At 39.4% G+C, this 12005-nt stretch overlaps 1 protein-coding gene across 4 annotated transcripts in view; it reads left to right on the top strand.

The window, feature by feature from the left end:
- PIWIL2 (piwi like RNA-mediated gene silencing 2) overlaps window positions 1-12005 on the top strand; it is an 88136-nt gene that overhangs the window by 45254 nt on the left and 30877 nt on the right. For all 4 annotated transcript variants that reach the window (XM_079926350.1, XM_079926351.1, XM_079926349.1 and 1 more), the window contains exons 11-16: window positions 2820-3008; window positions 3585-3669; window positions 4353-4442; window positions 5928-6068; window positions 8528-8641; window positions 9858-10046. In XM_079926350.1, the coding sequence (XP_079782476.1) occupies window positions 2820-3008; window positions 3585-3669; window positions 4353-4442; window positions 5928-6068; window positions 8528-8641; window positions 9858-10046 (808 nt within the window). The remainder of the gene's footprint in view (window positions 1-2819; window positions 3009-3584; window positions 3670-4352; window positions 4443-5927; window positions 6069-8527; window positions 8642-9857; window positions 10047-12005) is intronic.

Below are 12005 nucleotides of genomic sequence, written 5' to 3'. Positions count from 1 at the left end.
ACTACTCAGCATTAAAAACAAATGTGCTATTGATACAACAACCTGGATGGATCCTCAGGCATTACGCTTAGTGGAAAATGTCAGTCTCAAAAGGTTGCATAATAAAGTTCCATTTATATGGCATTCTCAAAATGACAGAACTATAGTAGAAAACAGATCTGTGGCTTCTGGGGCACAGGGAAGGGGAAGGAGTGTGACCGTGATGGGATAGCATGAGATAGTTCCCTTTATGATGATATGGAACAGTTCTGTGACTGTGATGGTAGCTACACAAACCTATAAATGAGATAAAATTGCATAGAACCACACACACACACACACACACTCACACACACACACACACACACACACACACACACGTCAATGTGTGCAAGAAATGGTGAAGATGGAATAAGGTCTGCAGTTCAGTTAATGATATTGTAACCAGTGCCAATTCCACACATGAAGTTCTCTGTACGAATTTTACAACTTCCTTTGATTTTATAATTATTTGAAAGTAAGAAAATTTTTTAAAAAGATAATTTTAAATGCCATTAGGCTTTCATTACAAGAATCTTAAAGTTCTGATCTTATATTTATTTATTTTTTTAAAAAATTTATTTATTTATTTTTGGCTACGTTAGGTCTTTGTTGCTGTGTGTGGGCTTTCTCTGGTTGCGGCGAGTGGGGGCTACTCTTCGTTGCGGTGCGCAGGCTTCTCATTGCAGTGGCTTCTCTTGTTGCGGAGCACGGGGTCTAGGTGCTCGGGCTTCAGTAGTTGTGGCACGCAGGCTCAGTAGTTGTGGCTTGTGGGCTCTAGAGTACAGGCTCAGTCGTTGTGACGCATGGGCTTAGTTGCTCCGTGTCATGTGGGATCTTCCCAGACCAGGGCTCGAACCCGTGTGGATTCTTAACCACTGCGCCACCAGGGAAGTCCAGTTCTAACCTTTTAATCTAGTGATTTCACTTATGGGAAATCTGTCTCAAAGAAGCAATTTTAAGTATAGAAGAATCTTTATAAAAGATGTTCATCCAGAATTATTTGTTAAGAGTGAAACAATAGAACTATTATTTAAAAAGTAAAGCCAGTGAATTAATGTACCCTCCACTTAGTGAAATAGTATTATGGAACCATTAACATAGTTGAAGATTTTCATTTAAAATACTTTTAATTAATTTTTCTACAATGTTGCATGCATTTAATAGACAATAGTGAGTTAGACAAGCACAAAATGTATTGATGACTAAAACTGTGCAAATAGGAAGCAATAATTCATGAAATTATCTGAGATAAAATCTCTAACCTTATTTCAAAACAGCTTTATGTTCTAAGTGCTTTATATGTATAAAGTCATGGAGTTCTCTCAGCAACACTGTGAGTTAGGTGGTTTTTTCTGACTCCACTTTCACACAAGGAAACTGAGGCACAAGGAGGTTAAGTAACTTGCTCAGGGTCTCACGTGCTGCTAAGTGGCAGAGCCAAGATTTGAACCTAGGCTTTGGCTCCAGGGTCTGTAGTCAGTGTTGAACTGTTTCAAGTTTCTGATGGTTTTTCATCACTTACTGCAGCAAGTTCTGCAGGATACTAATTGCCTACAATGGTAATAGATGTTCAGTGAGGGAAAAGGGAAGGAAGAGTCTGTGGTTCAATAAATTTGTAGGTAAATGAAACTAAATATGTTTCTCTTTTTTATCAGCCTGATGTGGTAATGTATGTTGTGAAGCTCTAAGAAGGGATTATATTATGCAGAATGGACTCAACTTTTTTGATTGTAGAACCTTTTTCACCCCCCCTCAGGACCTCTCAAGGGACCAGTGTTCCTGAGGAATGTACCGTAGTTGACACTGGCCCATAGAAGAGTCCATGCTCTGACCCACAAAGGAATTCATATCTGGTCCCTGTCTGTCTTCAGCCTACACTGACCGTCTTCTGACCCTTTTTCACCTCCTTGCTCGCCCCAGTCCCAGATCCCTGATTGTCCCCTGCATACCTGTACTTCTGCCTAGGGTGTTACTTACCGGCTGCCGTGGCGTCTCTGCCTGGCAGGTTGCTCCTTCAAGTATCACCTGCCTCTGTAAACTTTCCTTGACTTCCTGTGCATGCTCAGACATGCTTTCTGTGAGTTTCTGTTGTTACCTTGTTCATGGCACTGTTATAGAGGTTGGCTCGAGAGTACATTTGTCTGTGGTGAGTCTTTTCATCTCTTCATATTTAGCATCTTCACCAGTGGTGTCTTCTGATAGGTAGTTGTAATTTCTTCCTTCAGCTAGAAAGGGCAAATATAGTTTAAAGAATGTTTTATTGTTCTTCTGTAGACTATCTCCTAATAATGATACAAATTATTTTGATGATCAGTGTACCTTATTTTAAGGAATACAGTGAATTTTGTCAATTTATAGTTGCTGTTTTTAATTTCATTTTTATCCTTTCACTTTTTTTTTTTTTTTTTTTTGCGGTACACGGACCTCTCACTGTTGTGGCCTCTCCCGTTGCGGAGCACAGGCTCTGGACGCGCAGGCTCAGCGGCCATGGCTCACGGGCCCAGCCGCTCTGCTGCATGTGGGATCTTCCCGGACCGGGGCACGAACCCGTGTCCCCTGCATCAGCAGGCGGCCTCTCAATCACTGCGCCACCAGGGAAGCCCTATCCTTTCACTTTTTTGGGTAATGTTAAAAAGGAAAGAGATGAGGGTCCTATCTCTTAAAAGAGACAGCTGGAAACTTTCGGTGCTATATAGTTGCGATTGTAACTCTAAAGTACTTATTTGCATCCCCTGTGCCTTTCATGCTGCTCTGTGTATACTGCATATGATCCAAAGGTCTTTTGTCTCTTTCCAAAGGCATGCCATGTACCAAGAGCACAAAGAAGACTTCCAGGACGAGTGCACTAAGCTTCTGGTTGGCAGTATTGTCATAACCCGATACAACAATCGTACCTATCGTGTTGATGATGTGGATTGGAATAAGACTCCAAAAGATAGCTTCACGATGTCTGATGGGAAGGAGATTACATTCTTGGAATACTACAGGTAGAGGGAAGAGACTGGGCTTGGGCCTGCGGGTTGGGGCTGTAGTCTCCTGTTCTGTAGGAGGAGTGGCATACAGCAGGACACTCCAAAAATAATTGGATTGGTAATGCACCCAAGATTGATGAGCTCATTTGTGGGATTTGACCTGAATTTGCTACCCTTACAGTTTTACTTCTTTCAGTACTTTTTGGAAGTTATTTCATAAGTTAATCTCAGGGCTTCGAATTGTGTTTCCTTTGCTGTTTTGGTTACAAGTCTGTTTGGAGAGATTAAATTCAAGTCATTAATCATTTGACTATCATTTTGCCTTTCTAGTTACCTAAGTCCTTGAACCTGATACAGTTTTTAAACAAATTCTTTCCTGGACTGTTATCCTATTTCCCCTCTATTTAATTGCAATGTTAACTTGAGCCTGCTTTTTCCAGTTATGTGTATGCTATGGTGAGTTTCTGATGGATCCTTGACAAGGGTATAATGCAGATTGTGTACCTCAGTCCTGGTTAACACTTTGACTGTGATGCCGTAAGAGTGGTGATGCTGCTTCTGACTTTTTCCCCTGCCTCTGTTCGGCTCTAGCAAAAACTATGGGATCACAATAAAGGAAAAGGACCAGCCACTGCTGATCCACAGGCCCAGTGAGCGACAGAATAGCCAAGGGATGGTGAGTTGGAGGTGGGGTTCAGGGTGTCAGGCCTATGCTTCCATCTAAGTTCTCCACCCATCAGCCCTGGGAGCCATGGGACCTATGATTACAGTGGAGCTATGATTACAGTGTGGTTGGGGAAAGCTGTGTAGGGTTTTGTCTGTCTCCTCTAGCCAGAGTTGCTTTTGCAGTCTCCTTAGTGAGGAACTAAACATCCATAGAGCGAGTTAGGTTAAGGAATAAGGAGAGTTTAGTGCTAAAGAAGATGAAAACACTGGGTCCATTAGGGAAGTTACAGGCATTTTAATAGAACTGGGAGCCAGGGAAAAGTGCCTCTGTCTTCAGAGTAGAGAATGAAGATCAATAGGTTAAGATGAGACAGAGGCACCAGCTTGATAGGAGGTATTGTCTCAGCTTATCTGGAGGCCGAAGTGGAACACTTTTAGTTTTTCTAGTTTTTTCTCTCCTTTTGACAATTTGAATATTTTTCTCTTTACCTAATACAACAGGCTATCATGATTTGAGGGAGAAAAGGGTAAAACACTTGTAGTGTTTCCTGCCCTCTTCTCTGGGGTTTTGTGTTCCTTAGTGTGCCAGTGGTACACCTGCAAGACCAGCTCTGGACCTGGGAGCTCTTGTACTGGTCAGGGGAAGAAGATTCTCTTTTACTGCCTTGCTTTCCCTCTGTTCTCTCCTCAAAGCTGCTAAAAGGCGAAATCCTGCTGCTGCCTGAGCTTTCCTTCATGACTGGAATCCCTGAGAAGATGAAGAAGGACTTTAGAGCCATGAAGGTGAGAAGTGCCTGCTTTGAACCGAAGACCTTTTTGATAGCAGATATAGCTAGAGCTGGGCCAGGTTTGCACGTCACCTGGGCAGGTTCATTTTTCCTCTATATAAAGCATAATCTGTGTCCCTTCCCACACACTGTGAAAAAGCCAATCCGAACTTTCTTTGGAATGTTGTTACAATAGTAGAACGACTGGATTATAAAGTAAAAGGAAACAAATAGTTCTGGCATCACCCTCGCCAATCAGATGGATGACTGTAAGCTGGTCATATGACCATAAATGAGGTTCTTTGAGAGCACTGAATTTTTTTTAACATTTCTGTAAGCCTTCAGTTTATTTGAAGGGAGGAGGAGATAATGTAGCAAAAAGTCAACAAGTGAGAGGATGAAATTAAAGGATAGAAGTTTACACTGTGGGGCTCGGGGTGTCCTGGAAGTCTCATGTTGGGCACAGTCTTGTAGGAAATAGCTGGGAGGCAGAGATGTCTGCAGCAGTGTGGGTCTAGACCCCAAGGGCTTCACCTCCACACTGTCTGCTTGGGGCTTTCCACCCTCACACTGCTCTGCTGCCTCTCTCTCAGTCCTTGTCTGTCCTAGTTTTGGAACCCCGGCCCTGTCTCAGATGCCACGTATTGTTTTTAGTAACATCACAAAGAGCTAAAATGAATTTCTGTAAGAGACGTCTTTCATGTTTACCTTCTGATACTTCTGCTTTTAGTATGTAGGTCAAGGCTCCTTCCTTACAGCTCTCAGTAACGTAATGATTTTATAATCTATGGGGCTACCTGTATAGCCCCATAGACTCAATGCCCTAATGACTGCCACACAGGGAGCAACAGCTGCACAGTTCATTAGTCCCAGAAGAATGAAGAAAGAACTCACTTTGTGATTCAGAATCTTCATGCACACCTATTAGATATTCATTCAAGAATAAATATTTAGAAAACACCTATTATGGGCCACACACTGGATCTAACAAGTGTCTTATGGTGACATTAAGTGGCTAGTATCATGTGACATAAAGTATAAGACTGGATGTGTTTTTCCATTCCATTATGTTGGCCTGCATGCCTGGCATAGGGCATTCCCCCCCGCCCCCAGATATTAAATAGATGTAATCAAGCCCCCTTACATGGCTTTGAGAAAAAGAATAAGATTTAGATGTCATAAGAAAAAAACAGTGACAATTTTAAATACTTACTTTTAAGTATGTATGTATATGTATAACTGAATCACTTTGCCGTACAGCAGAAATGAACACATTATAAATCAACTGTATTTCAATAAAAAACCCCAGTGGTTAACATTTTAACCTCATACTTCATTCACATTCATGAGATATTTATTAAAGTCCTTGGAGATATTTTTAAATTTCTATAGATTTCAATGGGAAGGAGGTTTTCTATGGAAATTTGTTATACATTAGGGTTTATTTAACCTCATACTGGAGAAGGTAATAACTTAGTATCTCCATTTTGATTCTATTTAGGATTTGACCCAGCAGATCAACCTGAGCCCCAAACAGCACCATAATGCTTTGAAATGCTTGCTACAGAGAATTTCAAAAAATGAGACAGCCAACAGTGAACTGACACGTTGGGGACTCTGTCTGCAGAAGGATGTACATAAGGTAAACCAGAAAATACGATGGTAGGAAACAGCATTAACCAAAGATTTTAGAGCTTTGTGAGACTAGGTGATAACTTCCTATCTTGTCTTTATTTTGCAGTTTTTGCTTTATAATTACACTTTTTTTTTTTGGTCCTAGTCATAATACTTGAATTTCCTTGCCTTAATTTGCTAGTATCTCTTACAGATTTTCTTTTGTATTTCCCAGGATCTGAGCTGTTAATTTCCAGTCGAGCAAAAGGAATATCGACTTAAAATTTACCTCATTTTTAGTTTTCCAAACCAAATTATTCTTAAAGTTCTCTATGTCTTTTTCCATTTTTCCCCCTACGTTTTTCTTTATCTTTCCCAGTAATTAACTTGCGTTTCTTTGAATATACTACTCTCATTCTTTCCGTAGGCATAAAGTCTCAGACTTGAACATTTTAATTTTCGCATGGCCCTTTCTGCCTGCAATTTGCCTGAGTCCATTCTGTTGTATTTTGTGCAGCGTGAGCCATAGTGCAGAGGCAGCATGAGGTGGTGGTGAAGTCCTTGGCTTTGAATCTCAGTTCTACCACTTGCCATCTAAGTTACTTGGAACAAATTGCTTAGTATCTCTTATTTTCTTTATCTGTGAAATAAAGATAATGATTGAGTTAAAGGAACTAAATGGTAAAATCTTCAGCATACTATCTGACACTAGCAAGTGCTCAGTAAATATTAGCTTTTATTACTTTTAATTTTCTTTCTAGGTTATACCAAAATAATTAATTTTATCTTTTCTCTAGTTCTCTTGCACTCTGAATTGACTCCTTGTTAAAAACTGTTTCTTTTTACTTTTTTCTTTTTTAAATAAAAGTAATGGAAAGTCAATAAAGAATATGTGGGTACTGTGTAGAAAATGTAAAGAAGGAAATAAAAACATCAGTAGTTTCATCACCCAAAGATAATATCTTAGTGATTTATTTTAGACACATAAAAGATGATAAAAGATGATATTATTTTCAATATATTTTGTTTTCTGTGAGGATGAATCTTTTCTTAAAAAATTGTGCTTATAACTATATGGTTTTGCATCTTTTTTCATTTATTATTATATCTTGAACATGTGTTCATGTTATTAAATATTATTTGAAGAGGCAGAAAACTTAAGCCAGAGAAGAGAAAAGTTTATCCATAATCATGCTGTATCAGAATAAACACTGTTAACATTTTGGTATATATCCTTCAGTGTTTTTTGTCTGTGTGTATGTGTATGCACACAATCACATGCAGCATGTTTTCAGATGGTTTCCTTTTCTTTTTTTTTTTTTACTCAGTTTATTTAGAACTTTTTTCCATGTCATTTAATATTTTTCTAAATATTTTAATGGCTAACAGATATTCATTTTATTAGTAATTTCCTATTCTTTTACATTCAAATTGAATTTAGTATTTTCCTGTTATAAATAGTGAATCTGTGAACATCCTTATAACTAAATCTTTGCACATGATGTTTATTTTCATAGTCAGATTTATGGAAGTGTAATTGTTAGGTCAGAGGACATTTATGTTTTTAGTACTTTTTATTACATATTACCAACTGCCTCGTAGAAAGGTTCAGTTTTTTACTTTCATAAGCAAAGGTGAACATTCTTGCTAATACAGGTATTGTTATTCTTTGTGTTAAACTTTTATAATATTAAGAAAATCATTAAAATTTTTTTTGATTATAGGTAAAATAAGTATTTTGTTACATTTTTAAGAAAGCAAGGAGTAGAGCTCATAAAAAGTAAAAATCCTACATAATTACATATTCCCCCAGAGATAGTCATTACTAAATGTGGACTCATTCAGTTTTTATAATGCATAGATTACTATTTATTTTTTGCAGAAACAGGATTATATTAAATGCACTTAGAAAGTTCTTTTAATAATTGCAAATATCCATCATATTGATATGTCATCAACTTAGTTATCTTCTTACTTTTGGATATTTAGATCTAATTGATTCATTATTATTAACTTTAATTTGGTCTTTCATTATATTTATGCTTTTTTTCCTGCTTTTCTTTTGTATAAAGTATAATAGTAGTTTATGTTCAGCCTTATTAAGAAATATTCTCTAATTTTCTACTGAAATTTTTCCCTTAAAATATTCTTAAAGATTATTTTCCTGTTCACCTTGTATTTATAGGCATTTTACATGAATTCCCTGGTTCTAAAGAGACAGTGTTTTCTGATTCCTTTCTTGTGGACCATGTTGGAAGCTTCAATAATTAAAGAGCAGCGCCTATCAAAATTCACCTGTATGTGTGTCCAGAGTTGTATTGACGTGGACTCTTAACTGCTAACAGTTGCATTTTTCTACCATTTTCAGAAGTTATGACAGGGACAGGTCTATATGGTAGAGTTGACCAGGCCCCAGAACAGTATCAGCGTTTTCCTAAATAGTGTTTACAGATGGTTCATGTCATAGGCACTTTATTTTCTGTTTAGATTGAAGGACGTGTTCTGCCAATGGAAAGAATTAACTTAAGGAATACGTCATTTATCACATCTCAGGAACTAAACTGGATTAAGGAAGTAACCAGAGACCTTTCCATCTTAACTGTAAGTGACTTGTGAGGTGGTAAAGAGAGTTCCAGTATTCCTAGAAGTGTGGAAATTAGGAAGCAGGAATTATTTAGTGTCCTCTTTTTGAGAGGAAGTACCAACTGAATTCCCATCCTGAATTATTTACAAAACAGAGGTCCTTTGAACAAGAGCGAGTTGATGAGTTGGTAGAGGGAACCCCTTTGCTTGACCACAGACTTGGGACAAGGAAATAAACTGCCGTGGTAATTCATTCAGTGCCAGCCTATTACCCACTCTCTTTGTTCTTCCTTCTTCTTTTCTCTTTCCTTCCTCTTTTTCCCTAGGTTTTCCATGAAAGAAATAAAATTAAAACAGTTTCCCACCAAGGCAACCAAAGAACAAAATGGTATTTTTTTTTTTCTTTGAGGTATGCGGGCCTCTCACTGCCATGGCCTCTCCCGCTGCGGAGCACAGGCTCCGGATGTGCAGGCTCAGAGGCCATGGCTCACGGGTCCAGCCGCTCCGCGGCATGTGGGATCCTCCCGTACCGGGGCACGAACCCGTGTCCCCTGCATCGGCAGGCAGACTCTCAACCACTGCGCCACCAGGGAAGCCCAGTATATAATTACTTTTAAATGTTTTTGGCTCACCTGGTCTCTATGGCCGTGCATAAAGTACACACATTTGTTTCTAAAACTTTATTTTTGAAATATATTTAAAGAAAAAGTACACTTATGTATATAACTTGATGAATTTTCACAAGTTAAATCTGTGTAATCAACACTGAGGGTTAAGAAACAGAACTTTACCAGTGCCTCAGAAGCCCCACCCCCATGCTCCTAATTACTACCTACCTGGCACCCTTACCCAACCCAAGAATGACCACTATTCTGACCTCTAACAGCATTGATTTTTTTCAGCTGTGTTTGTACTTAATATATACATGAAACCATACTGTATATATTCTGTCATGTCTGGCTTCATTTCTTCAGCCTTGTTTGGTAAGTTTCTCCATACTGTTAGGTATAGTTACAGATCTTCGATTCTCATTGCTGTGTAATATTCCATTGTGAGACTGTGCCACAATTTACTTATCACACACATCTGCATTAGTAATCAGCATTAGATAAGACAGGACTCAAGCAGAGAGAGTGAAAAGCAATTTGTTCTTTAGAATAACATCTCCTGATATGAAGTTGGGGTGTTGGGGAAGTTGTGGGAAGTACTAAAAATAACTTGTTGTTGCTCCTAGGTCCCCATGCATTTCTGGGCGCTGTTTTACCCAAAGAGAGCAATGGATCAAGCCCGAGAACTGGTGAAGATGTTAGAGAAGGTAGCTGGCCCCATTGGCATACGCATGAGCCCGCCAGCCTGGGTGGAACTGAAGGATGATCGCATAGAGACCTATGTCAGAACCATTCAATCCATGCTGGGAGCTGAGGTAATAAATTAATTTGAGTAAATTTTTAGGATGTCCATTTTGAAATAGTTGAATACTTGATTTTTTTTTTTTTTTTTTTTTTTGCCGTACGTGGGCCTCTCACCATTGTGGCCTCTCCTGTTGCGGAACACAGGCTCCGGACGCGCAGGCTCAGCGGCCATGGCTCACGGGCCCAGCCGCTCCGCGGCACGTGGGACCCACCCAGACCGGGGCACGAACCCATGTCTTCTGCATCGGCAGGCGGACTGTCAACCACTGCGCCACCGGGGAAGCCCTTGAATACTTGATTTTAAATTATCTTGGTTATTGATCTGCTGTTGATGATATCCAGGAATCTGTATCTTACTCATGTGCACGTGAAATACTGAATTAACAAAGTAGTCGTTATGCCCTTTGGTTGGTTTCGCTTCTCTCCTCCTTTGTTGGCACTCTCACTCACTCCAGCGTTCTGTTCCTCACGTAATTGGCTGAGATAATAGCTGACTTAACTTCAATTTTTTATCTATATAGAACATGTTGTGCTCAGAAAGCAATTTCCTGGGCCAGGTGCCATCTTGCACGATTCAGTACTGAGCTGTCACAGTCTGGTTTGATTCAAGATTCACATTGCTCCAGTGATGAACTTGGCAGTGGGCCCATCAGCTTGGTCCAGATAGCCGAACGGGACTACTGGAGCTGAGCAGGTCATAGTGTTCACAACTCAGTAGTTCAGGCCTGCAGTTCTTATCTGTTCATACATAAAACAGAGGAAGAAGATTAAGGAGGGAAAAAAAGCAGACCAAAAGTTTTTGGAAATAACTAGTCCTTGAATTGAAGAGTCAGTTCTTGTGAGATCAATACTAGAATTGATATTCTAGTATTGACTAGAATACTAGTCAGTCATGACTTTTTTCTCTGTTCATCCACCGCTCTGGGTGTGTCATCTGTAGCAGCACACTCATGTTCTCTCTTTCTTTGTATTTTCTTCCTGACTTCCCATGCCTTCTTACTCTGCCATGGCCTCCCCCGGGCCTGATCATTGATAAATTCTGCCCTGCTTTCAAAAGAAAAACCCAGCTGAGCACCTCAGCTCCCCCATCTCACGACTTGGCCTCTTTTATGTATGAGAGTGCACTGCCAACAGTCTTCATGTAGCATGGATATGAGTGTCATTCATAATGTTGACTCCTATTGGTCTTGCTGTCTCTCTGCCATCTCTAGGGCATTCTGTTTTATTATTCTCTTTGTTTCAGGGTCATAAACTCAGATGTCTGTGGGAGTGAAGTGGGCCAGGAGGGGACTCTAGGGAACTAAAGAGAGTAAACCCTATGACTGCAGATAACAGCCCAGCATTGTCAAATTGATTTTTAGTTTGTTTATTTTTCAGTAGAAGCCAAAAGTCTAGATTTGCATATGTGTACACCTACCTATGTTTAAATGGTAATTTTAAAAAGACTTGTGAATCATTATAGGGACTAAAAAACCACATCTGTTTCCTAGATCCAGCCCACAGGCTCCCAGCATGCAGCCCATGTTCTGCGTGGCTTCGGAAGTTCTTTGATCTGATTGCTAGAACATGTATCCTCTGAGAAGTCTTCATTTAAAATTAATTTTGATTTGGAATAGTATACTGTTGATTTCTGTTTCTGTCATAAAGCGTTGGCAACTTCATTTCACTTGTGTGCTACTTTACTTTATTCAGATTTTGAAGGATCCTCTGTTCTTAATGTCAGATCTCTTAAGCAGTGAGAGGTAGAAGATGCTGATATAAGATATTCTTCTGGCAATATCATTCTCTCTCCTAATCGAAAAGTTAGGAAGATCTACTTATGGATTTGACAGTAGCTTCATTTCCTCTGCATTTGGCTCTGAATCCTTTCTTCTGGTATTGTATCCCATGTTTCCTAGTTAAAGTTCTATGGCATGAATGTAATAAGGTGCTTAGTTTACTAAAGAGAGCGGCAAAAAACATTATAGTGC

The sequence above is a fragment of the Stenella coeruleoalba genome (genome assembly GCF_951394435.1).
Source record: "Stenella coeruleoalba genome assembly, chromosome: 7".
NCBI lineage: Eukaryota > Metazoa > Chordata > Mammalia > Artiodactyla > Delphinidae > Stenella > Stenella coeruleoalba.
The sequence above is the reverse complement of the archived record's forward strand: the minus strand, read 5'-3'. Positions and strand labels throughout refer to the sequence as shown.